The sequence below is a fragment of the Sciurus carolinensis genome, chromosome 3 (assembly GCF_902686445.1).
Source record: "Sciurus carolinensis chromosome 3, mSciCar1.2, whole genome shotgun sequence".
In the NCBI taxonomy this organism is placed as follows: Eukaryota; Metazoa; Chordata; class Mammalia; order Rodentia; family Sciuridae; genus Sciurus; species Sciurus carolinensis.
The window spans coordinates 168,918,373-168,934,228 of NC_062215.1; the positions used below are offsets into that span (position 1 = coordinate 168,918,373).

Below are 15,856 nucleotides of genomic sequence, written 5' to 3' on the forward strand. Positions count from 1 at the left end.
ATATAATTTTCTTGTAAATTAACTGAAATTCCATAAATTAAAACACTAAGACCTTTTTATAACCTAATCAAAGAAACAATGTGTGAGGACAGTAGCAATAAGAATAAAAACTTCTAATAGGCAGGTTCTTCAACCTAGTAATTTCCACTTTTAAGAATGTTCTAAGTAAATACTTGGAAAAATGGGCAATGATGAATATACAAGCAAACTGAAAATAGTATTGCTAAATAAGTATTGCTAAATAATATTTTAATTAAAATGATGAATAATCTAAACATGAGGGTTGAATATCCCTAATCTGAAAATCCAAATGATCAGAAAATATCACGTTAGCACTCAAAAAGTCTGAGATTTTAAAGTATCTCAGATTTTAGGATGTAGGATGTTCAATTAGTACAGTCTCTATAAATATTCCAAAATCCAAAAATCTACAAATCTGGAACACTGCTGATCCCAAGCATTTCAGATAAGGGATACGCAACTTGTATAATCAAATTTCAACATGGGACTGGTGAAACAGAAGATGGTTTATTTCATAATGCAAACGTGGAATCCTGCTCACTGCACAGGCTGGCTTACACTGCAGCCGAGACATGTGCATGCGCCTGCACCCCGCCCTACCTCGGTGGACGAGAGCAGAGAAGATGGACTTCTTGCTTTTGTTAAGTCCACTGCAGGTTCAGGGCAGCTGTGTTGCATGGGACGGCTCAGTCACTGCTCTCCTCATAGGCTCCCATGACCTCCATGGAAGAATCAACATGGAGAGAACCTCTTGCCCACAATGGAAAGTGTCTGCCTGCTACTGCAGTTGCTAAGCAGATCACAAGGCCTAACCCAGCCTCAAAGGGATGGAGACACGTGATCCCAGCAAGAGTCTAGAGGCACCCAGCCAATGTGCACTGCAGCTATGTGGCAATTAAAAAATAACAGCATGTAGAACCATTTTTCAACCTGGGTAAATCATCTGTAAGTATCAAGTGGAAAAATAAGTTCTGTGTGTGTTTTTAAAAAATGTTGGAATAATATGCAGCATAAGTTTAATAGTGTTTTCTCTGTGTGGTAAGATTGCAGTGTTTTAAAAACCGTTGTTTTGTATTATTTGGAATTTTCCTTTTATTATAGAGAATGTTTTAATACAGAGAAAAAAAGGCTATATATTTTTTTGAAAACCGAAGTAACTTGTGTTGGCTAAGGCAATTAGGATTCAGTTCTCCTGGGTGTGAGCTACCAAGTCTTAACTCAAAACACTGGGCTGCTGACGGAATCACTGTGCAGAGAGCTATCTCCTAAGCCACGGTGAATCAAGCAGGTCTTTTCAATCTTCAGCAGAGATCCAGTCACCCACCTGCCTTACAGGCAAGCTCAGGACATGCAGGCACATAAAGAGGGGCATCTGTAGAAGGCACATGCTTTTGAGTCAGACAGATGGAATCTTCTGGACTTTCTCATCTTTAAAATGTAAATGGAGAGGGAGGATGATGTCTTGCACAAGGGTTGCCAGGATTCAGTAAGATAATGCAGGTAAAGCACCCAGCAGAGCAGGTGCCAAATAAATCACTGATACTACCATTGCTTTCTAGAGCAAACACAACAAAAGCTAAATTAAGCAGCATAGTAACAAGCAAGGAATATTTTATTGTATGCATATCCTCAAAAAAACACAAAAACAGATCCCACAATAGGAACAGAGAACCAAGTTTTCTAGCCTCTCTGGGATATGCAGGGCACCATATCTTCTAGAAACGGCTAGTACAAGAACAAAGTGTACTAATGAATATCACCCTCTGCTTCCCCAGTCAAAAAAGACTATAGAGAAAAACACTTTAAATTGTACTCTAATATAAATTTGCTGCACAATTAAACTTCAACTTACTCAAAGAGTTACTGTAAACTACATAAAATAGAGGAGGCATTTGATAATCTGCTCACAATTAACAATTAAGCAATAGAATAAATATAGCATGTATTACTTATTTGTTAAACCTCACATATCTAATGAGCAGATGGTTTGTCATTAATAATTGGTTTCTTATTTTTCAGGAGATACCACATTCAGTAACAGAAGAAGAAAGAACTTTAATGAAAATTGATTTTAGAAAATATCTCCTGGGGTCTGAGCTGCTATGGTTTTTATTATATATTTGGGTCAGTTTCAACAGTTTTAAAAAATACAGATACTAGCAAACTGAATCCTTGAAAGGGAGAATAAAGTGGTGTGTTCTAGAGTAATATTTTTTGTTTATATTCTCTAGGTAGCAAGACAGAAGTAGGACATGGTAAACAGAGATTTACAAAGTAGTGAATAACAACATGTTTCTACCTAACACTACAGGGGTATTGCTATCACTTGGACTGATTTAAAAACGGATGATTTCAAAATATGTTGATAATGAAGAATTGGCATTTCCTTATCACATACATTCTAGATCTAAATATAAGGATCCTCTCTAATATTCTGTACTTCGTAGTCCCTATTTGTACAAATTAGCTTGAAGATTCAGGAATGGAAAGAACAGTAAACTGCAATATGAAGAACTATCTTAAGTGACCCGTTTAAGAGAAACACAGTCAAAATAAGGCAATTACTATCAGCCTATCTGTACCTTCCCTGTGTGCCTAGTCAGTAACTGAGAAAATAATTTTCTCCCACCTCTATCAAAAATATTACTGCATTTGCAACCTTACAAGTGACAGAGACAAGATCAGCCTGGCAAGCACATTTTTAAAATGAAAAGAGATTACAGGCCCAGGCAAAGAGTAAACCATATCTAAACACTGTCCTCTCCTTTCTAAGGTACCTCACACCAATTCCTCCTTAAATATAATTTTCTTCCTTGATTAATATTAATGCCTTAGAAGGCCTAAAACAATTCTGTGTTCTCTATGGAACACAGGGTTGTTCATCAAAAATTTTTTAAAATAAAAAGTTGGAAAGATGCGGCGTATTCTCAGTAGCCGTGATATTCTGTTCCATCTGCCACAGGCATTAGAAGGACATATTTTACAGAAGTTGAAGGAAAACACAGCCACAGGGCAGTACTGCTCCAGAGGGCAAGGGCTCCAACACCTTCTACTCTCCTTTCAGGACTAAATTCCCAGAGAAAAGCACTTTTGTTTGGGCTGAACCACTGACTGAGTGAAGTTAAAACATGAAGCTGAATATTCAATCCTATGGTTTAAAAGTCAGCATTATTCAATTTGTCTTCCACATTGTTAGTAATACACATTTTTCAGAGTCTAGGAAGTGTTTTTTAAGGAAACACATTTTTTCAGGTGATGTAACACAAAAATTATAAGGAGCAACAAGACCCTTCATTCTTATTTCTAAGAACAATTCAACTTCTAATGCAGACCATTCCAGAACACAGTGAGCCTGCTGCTTCCCTTTCCAAAGTTATTTTTTTGTGTCATTAAGACAACTTTCCTTAATTGCCTGTCTTAATTTTTTTGCCCCCATAAAACATGCTTATAAAGCAGATTAGTCCTCTAGCTTATCATACAGCATGGTGACATTGTCTTGATATGATCCCAATACAGTGATGTAGAAGTTTTTTTTAATCCATACCCATTAGTAAAATTAACAGAGATACTGTTGCTATCTATTTTTACATTAGTCCCTTCAAAAGGTAAGCGCTTCTCCACTCACTTCTTAACCCCAAACCAGATACAGGTGCTGTTAAAGCAAACACACAGAGAACTATCTGACTATTAAAAGACAGGTTACCATTCCGTTTCTTCCTCATTCCGTACTCTTGGTCAAAAGCTTTAAAAATGCATTTTAAACAACAACTTTTGAGAGTTGTGAAAGTGATCTAGGAGTTAGGGATCACTGTACAAGACCTGATGGACGATTAAGCTGTGGGCCACCAACTTCCTCTTATGACATACAGATAAACCAGTTACAGCTAAAAGTCAGCATCACTTAGAAGCCTTGGGAGCTTTTCTGAGGAGCATATTAAATTCCCACAATCTCTCAGGGGCTCGTCTTGGGACTACAGGGAAAATGGGTCTGAGGAAGGCTGGGCTCCATGAAGCAGACTGCTCTTTCCCATCACCACCATACGGGCAGCTGAGTCTCCATTAGTCACTACTAGCTGAAATGAGAAAGTGTCAGGTGGTTTGTGTGACTCCCATGTTAACAGCACCATACAAAAGCTGTGTCCTCAGAGCACATTTGAGGGAAAGGGAAAACGTGGACTGTCTTGGTTACTGTAGAAATTTCTCAACTCAAGGACAATTGCTAAGTTCGCCCACGGCACACTAGCTGAGAGGAACAAGAGAGGTGAGCTAGTGCTAAGTGCAGAGTACGGTGCCACCTGCAGAGAACAGACGTCTATAAATTATCAACAACCAAGGACAGAGTATTCACGTGTTGCCAGCACACGGGGAGAGGCCTCTGGTTTCCTCACTTTCTGTTGCACCCCTGGAGAAAGGGACCCCTAACAACCTGCTCCAACAAAGGCCTGCTAGTCTGAGTGGACACGTGTTCGTACTTGGGACTGCTTTCAGGAAGATTTAAGTATTAACTGTTTGTTCGTTTTTTTCTTCTTCTCCCTCTAAAACTCATCTGCTAGATTACGCCTTCCTTACCCATGAGGTCACTGTTCCTGAGGAATTTTTGTTGAAGTAATTTCATTCCTCAGGGAACCACTGCAGACAGACCTTTTCCACATTAGTTCCCACAGGTAAGTTCCACAAGTGCCCAAAAACACACCTTTACATTTTTTTCTTTTAAAAAATGTTGATTTGTTTTTAGGTGGCTACTGCCCATCTTGTGACAGTTGCCGTGGAGCTATGTGGGAAGGACTTCATTTGGTGGAGGCCACTGTTCGTAAGGTGTAGATATCACCCAGCTCCCGGATCAGTGTGGAGAAAACCCAGTTGCCAGGCTGCAGCCCACCACAGGCGTCATGTCCCATATCTACAAGGGAAATAAGACACATGGAGAAGGCAGCCCTGACCACGGGGCTCATCAAGTCTAAGCTGACAAACAATCCACTAACTTGGAGAAGCTGTCAGAGAGTCAATTATCCCATTCTCTTCTCACTACAAAACCTCCCTAAGATTTACACAGAGATAACGCACACAGTTCACTAAGACATGAAACAATCTTTTAGGTAGTATAAGCACAGTAATGTTTTACTATACATTTAAATTTTTAAAAAATCCCGTTGGGAATATAAAATATTTGTTTCACCACTCAAGAGGGATACTAAGTATAAAATATTTACTTTTGATTTTTGTGTTAGTGACCCAGAGATTTAATGAAAAAACATATGGCTGTCCCTTACAATTAGCATGCCCTCTGTCCACAATGTAAAGGAGCATGTAAAGGCCCAGAAGGTGTAGTGACAGGCGCCAGCAAAGGCCCAGGCCTGTCAGGAGGGAGAGACCTGGAGCCAGCTCAGCACCCCAGGATCTAAGGGCAACCAGGCCTCCCCAACTCACTTCACACATACCCTACAGCAAAGGGAAACCACCAGGATTCCCTGCCACTAGGGGCGTGGAAACGCAGAAGCATGCAATTTGTCACCAGGGTCTCAAATGGGCAGTAGGTTGCTTATGAAAGGGGAAGGCATGTTCCCAGTCAAAATGGCAACTGTGCTAGAAACGTCTAAAGCCCATTCACAGTGAGACGATGGAGCCACCCAAACTAGAAGCTGAGACAATGAGCCAGCTTACCTTTACCACACGGTCAGTCCCACAGGTCACCATCAGTCCCCTAGCAATGTCCATGGACATGTGGGAGATGTTATGCTTGCCTTCATGAAAGGTTGCTAGGGAGGTCCGACTGGCAAAGAGAGAACAGGTCACTGAATCACCTGACCTCCTGCAGTGAAGGGATAGAGGTCTTTTTGGCAGTATAAACAACATAAATACTTAAAACAATAGTGCTAATATTAGAGTCTAAAAACATGGCTTTGGTTTTGAAGATTTAATTTAATATTTAATTTAATATTAAAGGACGATAGAAAGCAAAATTACAAGACTGCTTTATCAAAGGTTTTATAAGACACTCCAAATAGCTCCAAATAGGTTTCAACTGGAAAGGCTGATGCATAAAACACAAGCCTTCAATTTAGAAGAGAAACTACTAAGATCATGGCATGGGCAAAACATCCATCAGAAAGCTGTGGGGTTCCCTGAAACCCGTTCGCCTTCCACAGGAGCAGTGCTCGCTCTCAAGGTAAAGGCACCAACTCTGATCTGCAGCTTGGCAGCCCTTACACCCACTGCTAGCTCATTTTACAACACTAGTGGTGACAGACTGGCTTTCTAATCTGAGCTTCTGCCAGGCTTGCCAGTCTACTGCTTTGGACGGTGATTCAAAGGGGTGGGGTGGGCGAGATAATCATGTTTTTTTTTTTTCCTGGCAGAATCGGGTATGTAGTCAGATGCATTCTTAAATAACACAAATAATGATTTAAGAATAGAATGCGGGGACTTTACAGAAGAAGAAATTCAAATGGTCAGCACATACATGAAAAAAATATTCAACATCTCTAGAAATTTGAGAAATGCAAATTAAAACTACACTGAGATTTCATCTCACTCCAGTCAGAATGGCAATTATCAAGAATACAAGTAATAATAAATGTGTTCAAGGTTGTTGGGGAAAAAAGTTCACTCATACACTGCTGGTGGAACTGCAAATTGGTGCAACTGCCCTGGAAAGCAGTATGGAGAGGCCTCAGAAAACTTGAAATGGAACCACCATTTGACCCAGCTATCCCACTCCTCCGTTTATACCCAAAGGACTTAAAATCAGCATTCCATAGTGATGCAGCCACATTGATGTTTATAGCAGCTCAATTCACAATAGCTAAGCTATGGAATCCATCAGGGTGTCCTTCAATAGATGAATGGATAAAGAAAATGTGGAATATATACACATGGAGTATTAATCAGTCATAAAAAAGAATGACTATGAATTTTGCTGGTAAATGGATGGATCTGTAGACTCTCATGCTAAGTGAAATAAGTCAATCCCCAAAAAACAAAGGTCAAATGTTGTCTCTGATATGCGGATGCTAACACACAATAAGGGGGAAAGAATAGAAGGTCACTGGATTAGACAAAGAGGAATGAAAGGAAGGGGAGATGGGAATAGGAAAGACAATAGAATGAATTGGCCATAACTTTCTTATATTCATATATGAATACATAACCAGTTTAACTCCACATCATGTTTTACTCCAACTATGTATAATGTGTCAAAATGCATTCTACTGTCATGGATATCTAAAAGAACAAATTAAAAAATTTAAAAAGAAAGACTAGAATGTTGGGTCAGATGTTTATAGAAGAAAGACCATTGGTCTGTTGAGTGTTCCCAGTAATTAAGTCTGCATACATGTATACAAAAGGTGAGTGCACTGAAAGTTTTGTAGATAGCCAGCTCAACTGCTGCCATCCACATGTTCTCGGACATGCCCCTGCATGCAACCCTGTGGGATGCTGAGGCTCAGGAAAGTCCAGTTGACTACTGGACTGGTCCTGGCATTCCTCATGAGAAATCTGCACCACTAATGGGCAGCTTGAGATAAACAGTGGCAGTCATAAGTCATAATGCTAGGCCAGAATTTTCTCTTTAAGAAATGGTTTATGAAATTCAGAAGAGACAAACACACGGCAGAAGAGCCTGTCATATTACAGGTCCCCATCAGACAGAAGGAGGAAGACAGTAGGACAAAGACACAGGAGAACTCACTCTTCATCTTTGATGGAGTCATAACACGAATCACACACGCGGACCTGGAACTCAAAACCCATGATGGGGTAGCTGGAGCGTTTGCTGCTGCACTTCCCACACACGGCCTGCCCACACTTCCTGCAGTGATGCTTCCAGGGTCACCAGAGGAGGAGAAGAGCAGTTAGCCTTGGCCGTAATGCATGCGGGAAGCTATGCTTTGAATTATAATCACCCAATTCAATGTATTAATTAATAACTTCAACACCAGTCAAGGATTTCCAGGTAACCTTGCTCTATTGCTCATAAACTGCTTTGTATTTCTTCCTATCATCAGTCTACATGTTATTATTAAAACTGAGTTCAAGTTCTTTTAGGAGCCCAATCACTGCAGATTTTGGGAAAGAAAATCTATTCCTCCATCAAAGAAAAATTTAAGTTTTAAATGTATTATGGCCTCATTTGGACACTAATATAAAAAACCCTTTTTTTTTTTGTACTGGGGATGGAACCCAGAGGCACTTAACCACTGGGCTACACCACCAGCCCCTTTTATATTTTGAGAGAGGGTCTCGCTAAGTTGCTTAGGGCCTTACTACATTGCCGAGGCTGGTCTCGAACTTGCAATCCCCTTGTCTCAGTCTCCTAAGTTGCTGGGAATACAGGAATGTGCCACCATGCCCAGTGAAAAAAAATCATAGTTTTGCTGGTTCTTTTAATCTTTCAAATTGTGATTCAGGAAATAAGCTTCAAGAACATTCCAAAATAGTCCCAATTATTATTACTGATTTTGACATATTCTTTTACCATTAAGATTTCATAACCTGCACCCTTTCTCTTCTACTAGTTAATGAGTAAAATTCATTCCTTCCTGTTTCCTTTAGAAGTGAGGAATACTCTGTCAATGTCAATTACAATGCACTATTTATCGCTAGACATGCATTGCAGAACTCTACTAATAGACTTCAGGGGCTACTCCAGAGCATTAGAATGTTAATGAGCACTAAAATAGCTCCTGCATTGGCTGCCAATTTCATATTAGATCTTAGGGTAGAGTAGCTTGGTGAGTGAACTCAAGGAAGTTTATTAACACATACAAACTTCAGGTTGATGCCTCATAGAGGTGCAACCAGTAATATAAGGAATAAAATCAGCATTCTCTTTTACTTACCTGCACAAATTCATATTCACTCTGAGTGAGGGGCTACCTTCAAGGCTGCTGTAGAAATATATTTTGTTGTAGAACTTTATTATTATATGAATAGCAAGTGCTATTTGCACCTTTGAAATCTATAGGCTATTTGGGGCATGTTCTTTCAATATAAAAAATAAAAACCAGGCCTGGGGATATAGCTCAGTTGGTAGAGTGTTCGCCTCACATGCACAAGGCCCTGGGTTCAATCCCCAGCACAGCAAAAAATAAAAATAAAAAAATAAATAAAAAAAAAAAAACGAGTCCTCAAAATATATTTCACAAAAATGTTCTAGATATACTTACACTGGAACAATTTAGAATAAGCTAAATTTCACAAGTCAGAGAATGCCAGCGAGGACTAAATTGTTACTTCTTATCTGTTTGCAGCAGCATAAGGCATGTAAGTATGTGTCCTAATTCATTCTAATTAATACTTGGCTGGTACGAAATACTGACTTTTAACACTCATAAGCTGAAAGATCTTTTACCAATTTAAAAACCCCAGTTTCCACACAGGACAACACAGAATAGTTGGGTATCAAGTCTCACTAGCCCCAGGAAAGGTGGTGCTCATTGTGAGTCACACAACAGTGATAAAAAAATGAAGGACTTGAATTTCCAAAAACAAAGTGTGATTCCCAAAGATCGACAGATCCATCAAATATCGAAAGACACCATCCCCTCCCTGTGACGTGTCAGGTTGCCCACTCACTTGTCTCAGCCCCAGCGTCTTGGTGTCCCACATCTGCTTTATGTTCCAGAAAAAGGGCTGCTCACATTTCTGACAGGAATCACTTTCCAACCACTGAGGAGCCTGGGGAGCAGAAAGTCACAGCCAAGGTTAACACATCTGTATGTTTGTACTGGTGTTTCAGAAATTAATGCAGGGGTAATAGAACTTGCTGGTGCTAGTATTTCTTTTTAATTCCACAGTATGTTTTAGCAGTTGACATGGTCGATACTGTGTTGGTATTCTGAGTAACCACCATGATTTTAGAAATGTTTACAGGACTGCATTTCCCCCTCAGTTCCTCATTATGACACTACCGGCCTGTTTTGATCTACACCTTCTAAAAAATCAATTTCTTGGTTCACAACAGATTTAAGCCTGTCCTAAAAAGAACCAAAGTAGATAGAATTGGAAGCGAGAACATGGTTCCAGGAAAAACTTTGTCAGTCTTATAGAAAGGGGTAAAGAAACTTAAAACACAGACACAAATTTTATTAACATACAACACACAATGATCTGTGGTCAGAAAGGTAAAACTGCATCATCAAGAAATGAGTAAAATATATCAAATTTATACATTTTCATCAAAAATGTTATCTCTCTAGTGGGCTGGCATTTGAGGAATTATGGCTTCAATTACCCAGAACACTCCTTTAACATAAAAGGTCCTTATTTCCAGCAGTGACTGTTAAGCAACACATCCATGGATTTTCTAACATCTTACCATGTCTGTAAGTGACTCAATTTCAAGCAAGGGTATTTTTTAAAAATATAAATAAGACATCTTTTAAATTCTCAATTCCTTTCTAATAGTCCCAGTAGGTGGTTATAACAGCTCAGACTCAGGCTCAGATCTCTTGCATTAAAATCCTGGCTGTCATTTCCCAGCTCTGTCTCAGGGGTGTTATGTATCTTCTCTGTGCCTCAATTTCCTCATCAGTAACATGGGAAAACAGAAGTACGCACCTCAGAAGGCCGTGAAGATTAAATGAGCTCATATCTGTGAAGTGTTCTGAATAGTGCCTGATATACAGTAAATGCCACCTAAGTCCAGGCAGCAGGCAAGTGTTTTACATGCTTTATGTCACTGAATTTTCATCACAAGCCTAGTAAATATACAGCAATATTATCCTGCTCTGAGACTGAAGCAGCTCTCTGTGGCCCAGGAGCCCCAGGAGTCTTGCTGGGTCCCTCTGCTTGTTCACCAAGCTCTTTGCTTCTCCACATGGGGGTCTCCAAACATGGTTCTGAGGTATGACAAACAACAGAACTGAGCTCTTGCCTCAGGGAGCACAATTCTTTAATACTCAAAATTCACTGTTAGACTATAAGCTATGGGGAACCATTCTGCTGTTTATTATCCAAGGAGAAACAACTCTGTTTTGTGTGGAGAAGAGCAAAAGAGAATATTAATCAACCATTCTTTCCTACCTGTTGTTCCAGCTGCCTAATTGGAATCCATTTTGCTACTACCACTAACTTCTGCATTCATCTAGACTGCGTTTAATGTATAAAATGTTATACTAGTTGATCTACAATTTTAAAATGTTCTCTTTTCAAGGGAATTCACTGCCTATAAATATCCTTCTTGTTCACTGAGAGTCTACATATTTCCGAAAAGGAAGCCCTCTAATTATAATCTAGCAGGGAGGCAAATTTGCTTCCAGCCTGTCACAGGTGACTTGGAAAGACATTCCAGGCAAGCGTGGGCGGTTGGAGAATGTGGGCTCAAGCCTCTGCGTCCTTAGCTAAGGAAATTCTATAAATTGTACAAAGTCCCAACCAGGGTTGTAGCCTCAGAAATCACAGGCTACTTACCTTTCCACTACATTTATTCAGCAAGGGAGAAAAAGAAAAAAACTACTAAAACTAATGCATCTTTGTGACAGTTTGCTTTCCCACTTCTCCCACAGATGACCAAAGGAAGTAAACTGCCCACACAGGAAGCACCTTGACTGGTGGGATTACTTTTTAGTTCCGGAGATGTGCAAATACAGTCCCCAAATATGTAAGTTTGAAGAAAAGGTGGTGGCTTCTATTTTCTAAATAGTTTTTTTCTAAAAGAACTTCCAGAAGATCAGAACAGTAGATAGAAATCCAATGGTAAGCCCTTAAGAAAGCCACCAGTGGCACTGATTTCCCAGTCTTCTCTCAATACCTCTCTCTGAGCTTTCTGTTCTCTAAGAGTAAGACTGAAAAATGATGGGCTAAGAGCCCAGGAAACAGAACAGTATACTGAGCTGTGCTTGGTACACACAACAAGTAACTAATACATACAAAACGCAGATCAAACAGATCTTTGCAAACAAAGTATTACAATTCTGTTAATAATAAGCCACTGTTAAATATGCTCTATAACAAGTTACTCTAAGCCTTACCCAAAAGATTTTAAGAGAAATTCAAAAAGAAATTAATCAGCAGACATATAGACAGAACTTCCTGTCTGACATGTCTTACAAGGTTACTAAGAAACCAAGGAGTAAGTATGTCTCTGTATCATGGAGTACATTTTATTATTTAAAAAGTAGACTACCTCTTTCACTAGATTACAAGCCTCTTGTGGGGAAGAATCTTTGTATATAGAACTTGGTAGCCATAAAGTGTAGAAATGAGTCATGTCACTTTTTTTTTAAACAGACTGAACTCCCTTGATTACTTCTTCTGGAATATGCTAAAAATTAAGGTTTATTCAGTGAGAATTACACTCACAAATAACCAGCAGCAACACAGAGTAGACAGAGGTGCAGGGGTTGGTGAGAATTTGGCATTAGTGCACGGTGTCCTGCAAGTGCGCCTGCACTCTGCACTGTGAGCTGATCTAAAGAGCAACACTGAACGGGAGGAGTGAGGTCCTGCAACACAGTATGTACTACAACACCTTTTCAATAACCCATGGAGTGTAAATTTTCACTTAAGTTTCCAAACAGTATGGCCACCCTGTAGCAGCTTGACAAATGCTTTTGAAGTTAAACTCTAAGTCCATTAACCTCACTCAGACTTTAAAGTCTTCTCTGGAATCAGCTCTTTGGTGATTGTCATCATAGGCTCTAATGCCACTGAAAAAAGGCAGACTGTCCCAGTGTTGGCAGAGACGAGAATGGAAATCCTGCCTGGAAACCATTTGATGACATCTATAAAAAGCCCTTAGAGTGTACCTATCCTTGCAACAGAAGGTCTATTTTAAGAAACTTGCTTGAAATAAATTATTGAATCATCACAAAATGACAAGGTCAAGCATATTCACTGTAGGTATTAATCAAAAAAGAAAAGACAGATTGTGTAGATCTTTAGTATTTCTATTTAAGGAAATGGAAGAAGTCTTAGAAATCAACTCATTCAATGATTTCACTTTTTGGGACAGGGAACAGACACTCAGGGAAACTAAGGCACTTATCTAAACAAGGTCTCACAACTAGTTAGTGTCCCAATCAAGTTAAAAATCAGGTTGCCTGAAGAGAATACTGTCAATCTGGATTCAGAAGAGCTCAATAGAAAATAAGAGCAGAGAAACAGATATATTTTCCCAGAAAAACAAGTACCTAGCTACATCACTGATGGTGGTCTCTGACACACCTGGGGACTTCTGTGCAGAAATGCTACAAAGCCCTTGGGTGCTTCGAGGGCCCCCACGTAGCCCACCTCCCTGGATGTGCTAGAAGGCTGGCTGTCTCAAATCCTCCCAGTGGCTTTATTTCTCAAGGCTGAGAGTTAGTGTAAATGCTGTCTGACTATACACACTACCTGTCATTGGTGGAAACCCTCAAATGGGGAGAAGATGCAGTGTAAAATGACAAGCAGGACAAACAATAATCCATGGGCGGACAGGGGGCAGCTGGGACTGTTTCCACCTCAGTCAGCATTTATGTTGCAGGAAGGAAAACCAAGAAGCCGGATTCTGGGTGATCTTCATCAGTCTTGCCTCACCTTTGCCTCTTACCTCTTCTCTGCTAACATCCATGTTCCACACTGCAATTCCACCATCCGAGGAACAGGAGACGAGCTGCCTTGTTAGTTGCAGGTAACACAGCGACTGCACCCTGTCACTGCAAATGCACATGACAGATCCCATGTCTCAACATGGAAAACACATAAGTATCTTCATTTAATCTCAAATTACTCCTCTAAGTTAGGAAGCAGTATTTTATCACTGGATTGCATCATAAATTCCACTTGGCATTCTGCTACTGATTATATAGAATCACAGTTTTTTTTAATACAATAAACACCCCTGCTTTCAAATCTGTTGTTTAGAACTGAAATTCAGAGATGGGCTAAAGACCATAATTTTCTGCACTAACTGTCATGACTTCTCTTTTGAGTACACAAAATTTATCTAAGTGTTCAGAAACAAAGAAGAGAGGTGTAACTGTCCTATTGAAACACAGTTCATATGAACATGTGCTCAGACACCAGAGATCACTAGTAGCATGCACACACACCGATACCACACAAGCACACACCTACCTGTACAAAGGCACATGCATGCACAGATGGGCAGAAAAAATCTGGTCCCTTCCAGCAGTCCTGTCAAACCACTTCTCTGGATGCCCAGGGAGTCTATCTCCTGGTCTGTTAACTTTTGTGCCTAATCTTTCCTGGGCTAAATTTCAACTTGACTGTGATTACAGTAAACAACTATCGCTTGACCAGCAATGAGGAAAAAAAAGGAAAAGGGGGTAAAGAGTGCTCCTTTTCCTTTCAAGACTAGATGGTAGGACAGCAGTACACTGTCAGAGCTTAGGTGAGTCTGACTATGTCAGCAAGCATTAATTCTTAAACACATTTTAGAACTTAGGAAAAGTCACTCAGTTAAAGAATAGCTTAGCACCACATCTCCTGAAGAGGTGCAAGTCCTCACTTGCAGTCTCTAGCCCACGCCTGCCTTAGGCAGACATTTCATCAGGGCCACTCCTTGGGAAAGAAAAGTGGCAAGTACTCTTTGGACTAAGAAGGAAGTAAACCCTGCACTCCTTTTACTTTTTTGCTATTGAATACCAGACATTCTGGATTGACACAGAGCAGTTAAAAGTGGACTCAGCCCTATCGACTTGCTGTTTGGAGAAGTCTGGGTATAAGGATAATGCTCCCCTGGCTCCCCACTTTCAGCTCTTTTCCCCACCCCCACAAACAGTCACGCACTGATGGCCCTGAAGCAAGAGCGTCCGGCCTTTCCTGCCCCCAATGTCCCACATGATGATGCTGTTGTCAGAAGCTCCTGAGAAGAGTAACCGTTGAATAGGATCCCACCAGAGGCAAGCAACACTCCCTAGGGATTTAAGAGAGAGGGGTGGGGTTAAATGTAACTACATCAGGACATGCACATTTGACAGAGATGGAACAGGGATCCACTGAGCCTCTAAGCCAAAAATCTATCTTCACCATACAAAGGGTCATTCAGCCACATTCTCATGAGTCACAAAAAGGACACAGCATATCCATTATTCAAAGTTGTAAGATTAGCATTTTTAATAATTCATCACAGTTATACACAATTTTTTTTTTTTTTTGCAGTACTGGGGATGGAACCCAAGGCCTTGCATTTGCTAGGCAAGTGCTCAACCACTGAGCACAGCCCAGTCCAAAAATTTCTAAAGAAGTTTTTCTTTGTTTTATACCAATAAAGTATGAAGTACCTATACATGAAATATTAGTTCGGAAGAAACTTTGGAGAAAAAAAATATTCTAATAATTATGAAAAAGCCTAGTATGGCTTACAGTGGCCATTTTATGTAAGATAAAAATATAGGTTATTTCAGCTCTCTGGGACCTCATAAGCATTTCACCCTAAAATGCTTATGTTTAAAAACAATTAAGTGCCTTAGGGAAAAAGAAGTCTCCAGGTGTATCAAACGATTATGTCAAGGAAATTAGGTAAAACACTTAAATCTTAACGATTATGTCAAGGAAATTAGGTAAAACACTTAAATCTTACATTTCACATCCTGAATTGACGATTTTATCAAATTTAATACTCCTAAAGACATCTTTTTTCCTACAAATTTCTCTTTCAAGGAATCTCTTCATTATTGATTTGTTGCTGTTTGCCTTAAAAAACATTTCTGTACATATACAGAAAACTAAAGAAGCTACATTTACAAGCAAACCGAAACTAGTTTCTCCCCAAAACTTTTCCCAATCAAAAGTAAAAGAGGGGGTGGGGGGAAAGGCACTCTGCAAAACTAGCTTCTGGGTCAACTGTATTGAGTGTCAGAGTTCTGACACGCTCTATTCCTATGGCCCA

At 39.8% G+C, this 15,856-nt stretch overlaps 1 protein-coding gene across 2 annotated transcripts in view; it reads right to left on the reverse strand.

The window, feature by feature from the left end:
* Positions 1-1,615: 1,615 nt before the first annotated feature.
* Wdfy1 (WD repeat and FYVE domain containing 1) overlaps positions 1,616-15,856 on the reverse strand; it is a 45,908-nt gene continuing 31,667 nt past the window's right edge. For both annotated transcript variants that reach the window (XM_047543633.1, XM_047543634.1), the window contains exons 7-12: positions 14,755-14,881; positions 13,553-13,658; positions 9,598-9,699; positions 7,712-7,842; positions 5,683-5,791; positions 1,616-4,921 (exon numbers count right to left, since the gene is read on the reverse strand). In XM_047543633.1, coding sequence (XP_047399589.1) covers positions 4,862-4,921; positions 5,683-5,791; positions 7,712-7,842; positions 9,598-9,699; positions 13,553-13,658; positions 14,755-14,881 — 635 coding nt within the window. In that variant the 3' untranslated portion in view covers positions 1,616-4,861. The remainder of the gene's footprint in view (positions 4,922-5,682; positions 5,792-7,711; positions 7,843-9,597; positions 9,700-13,552; positions 13,659-14,754; positions 14,882-15,856) is intronic.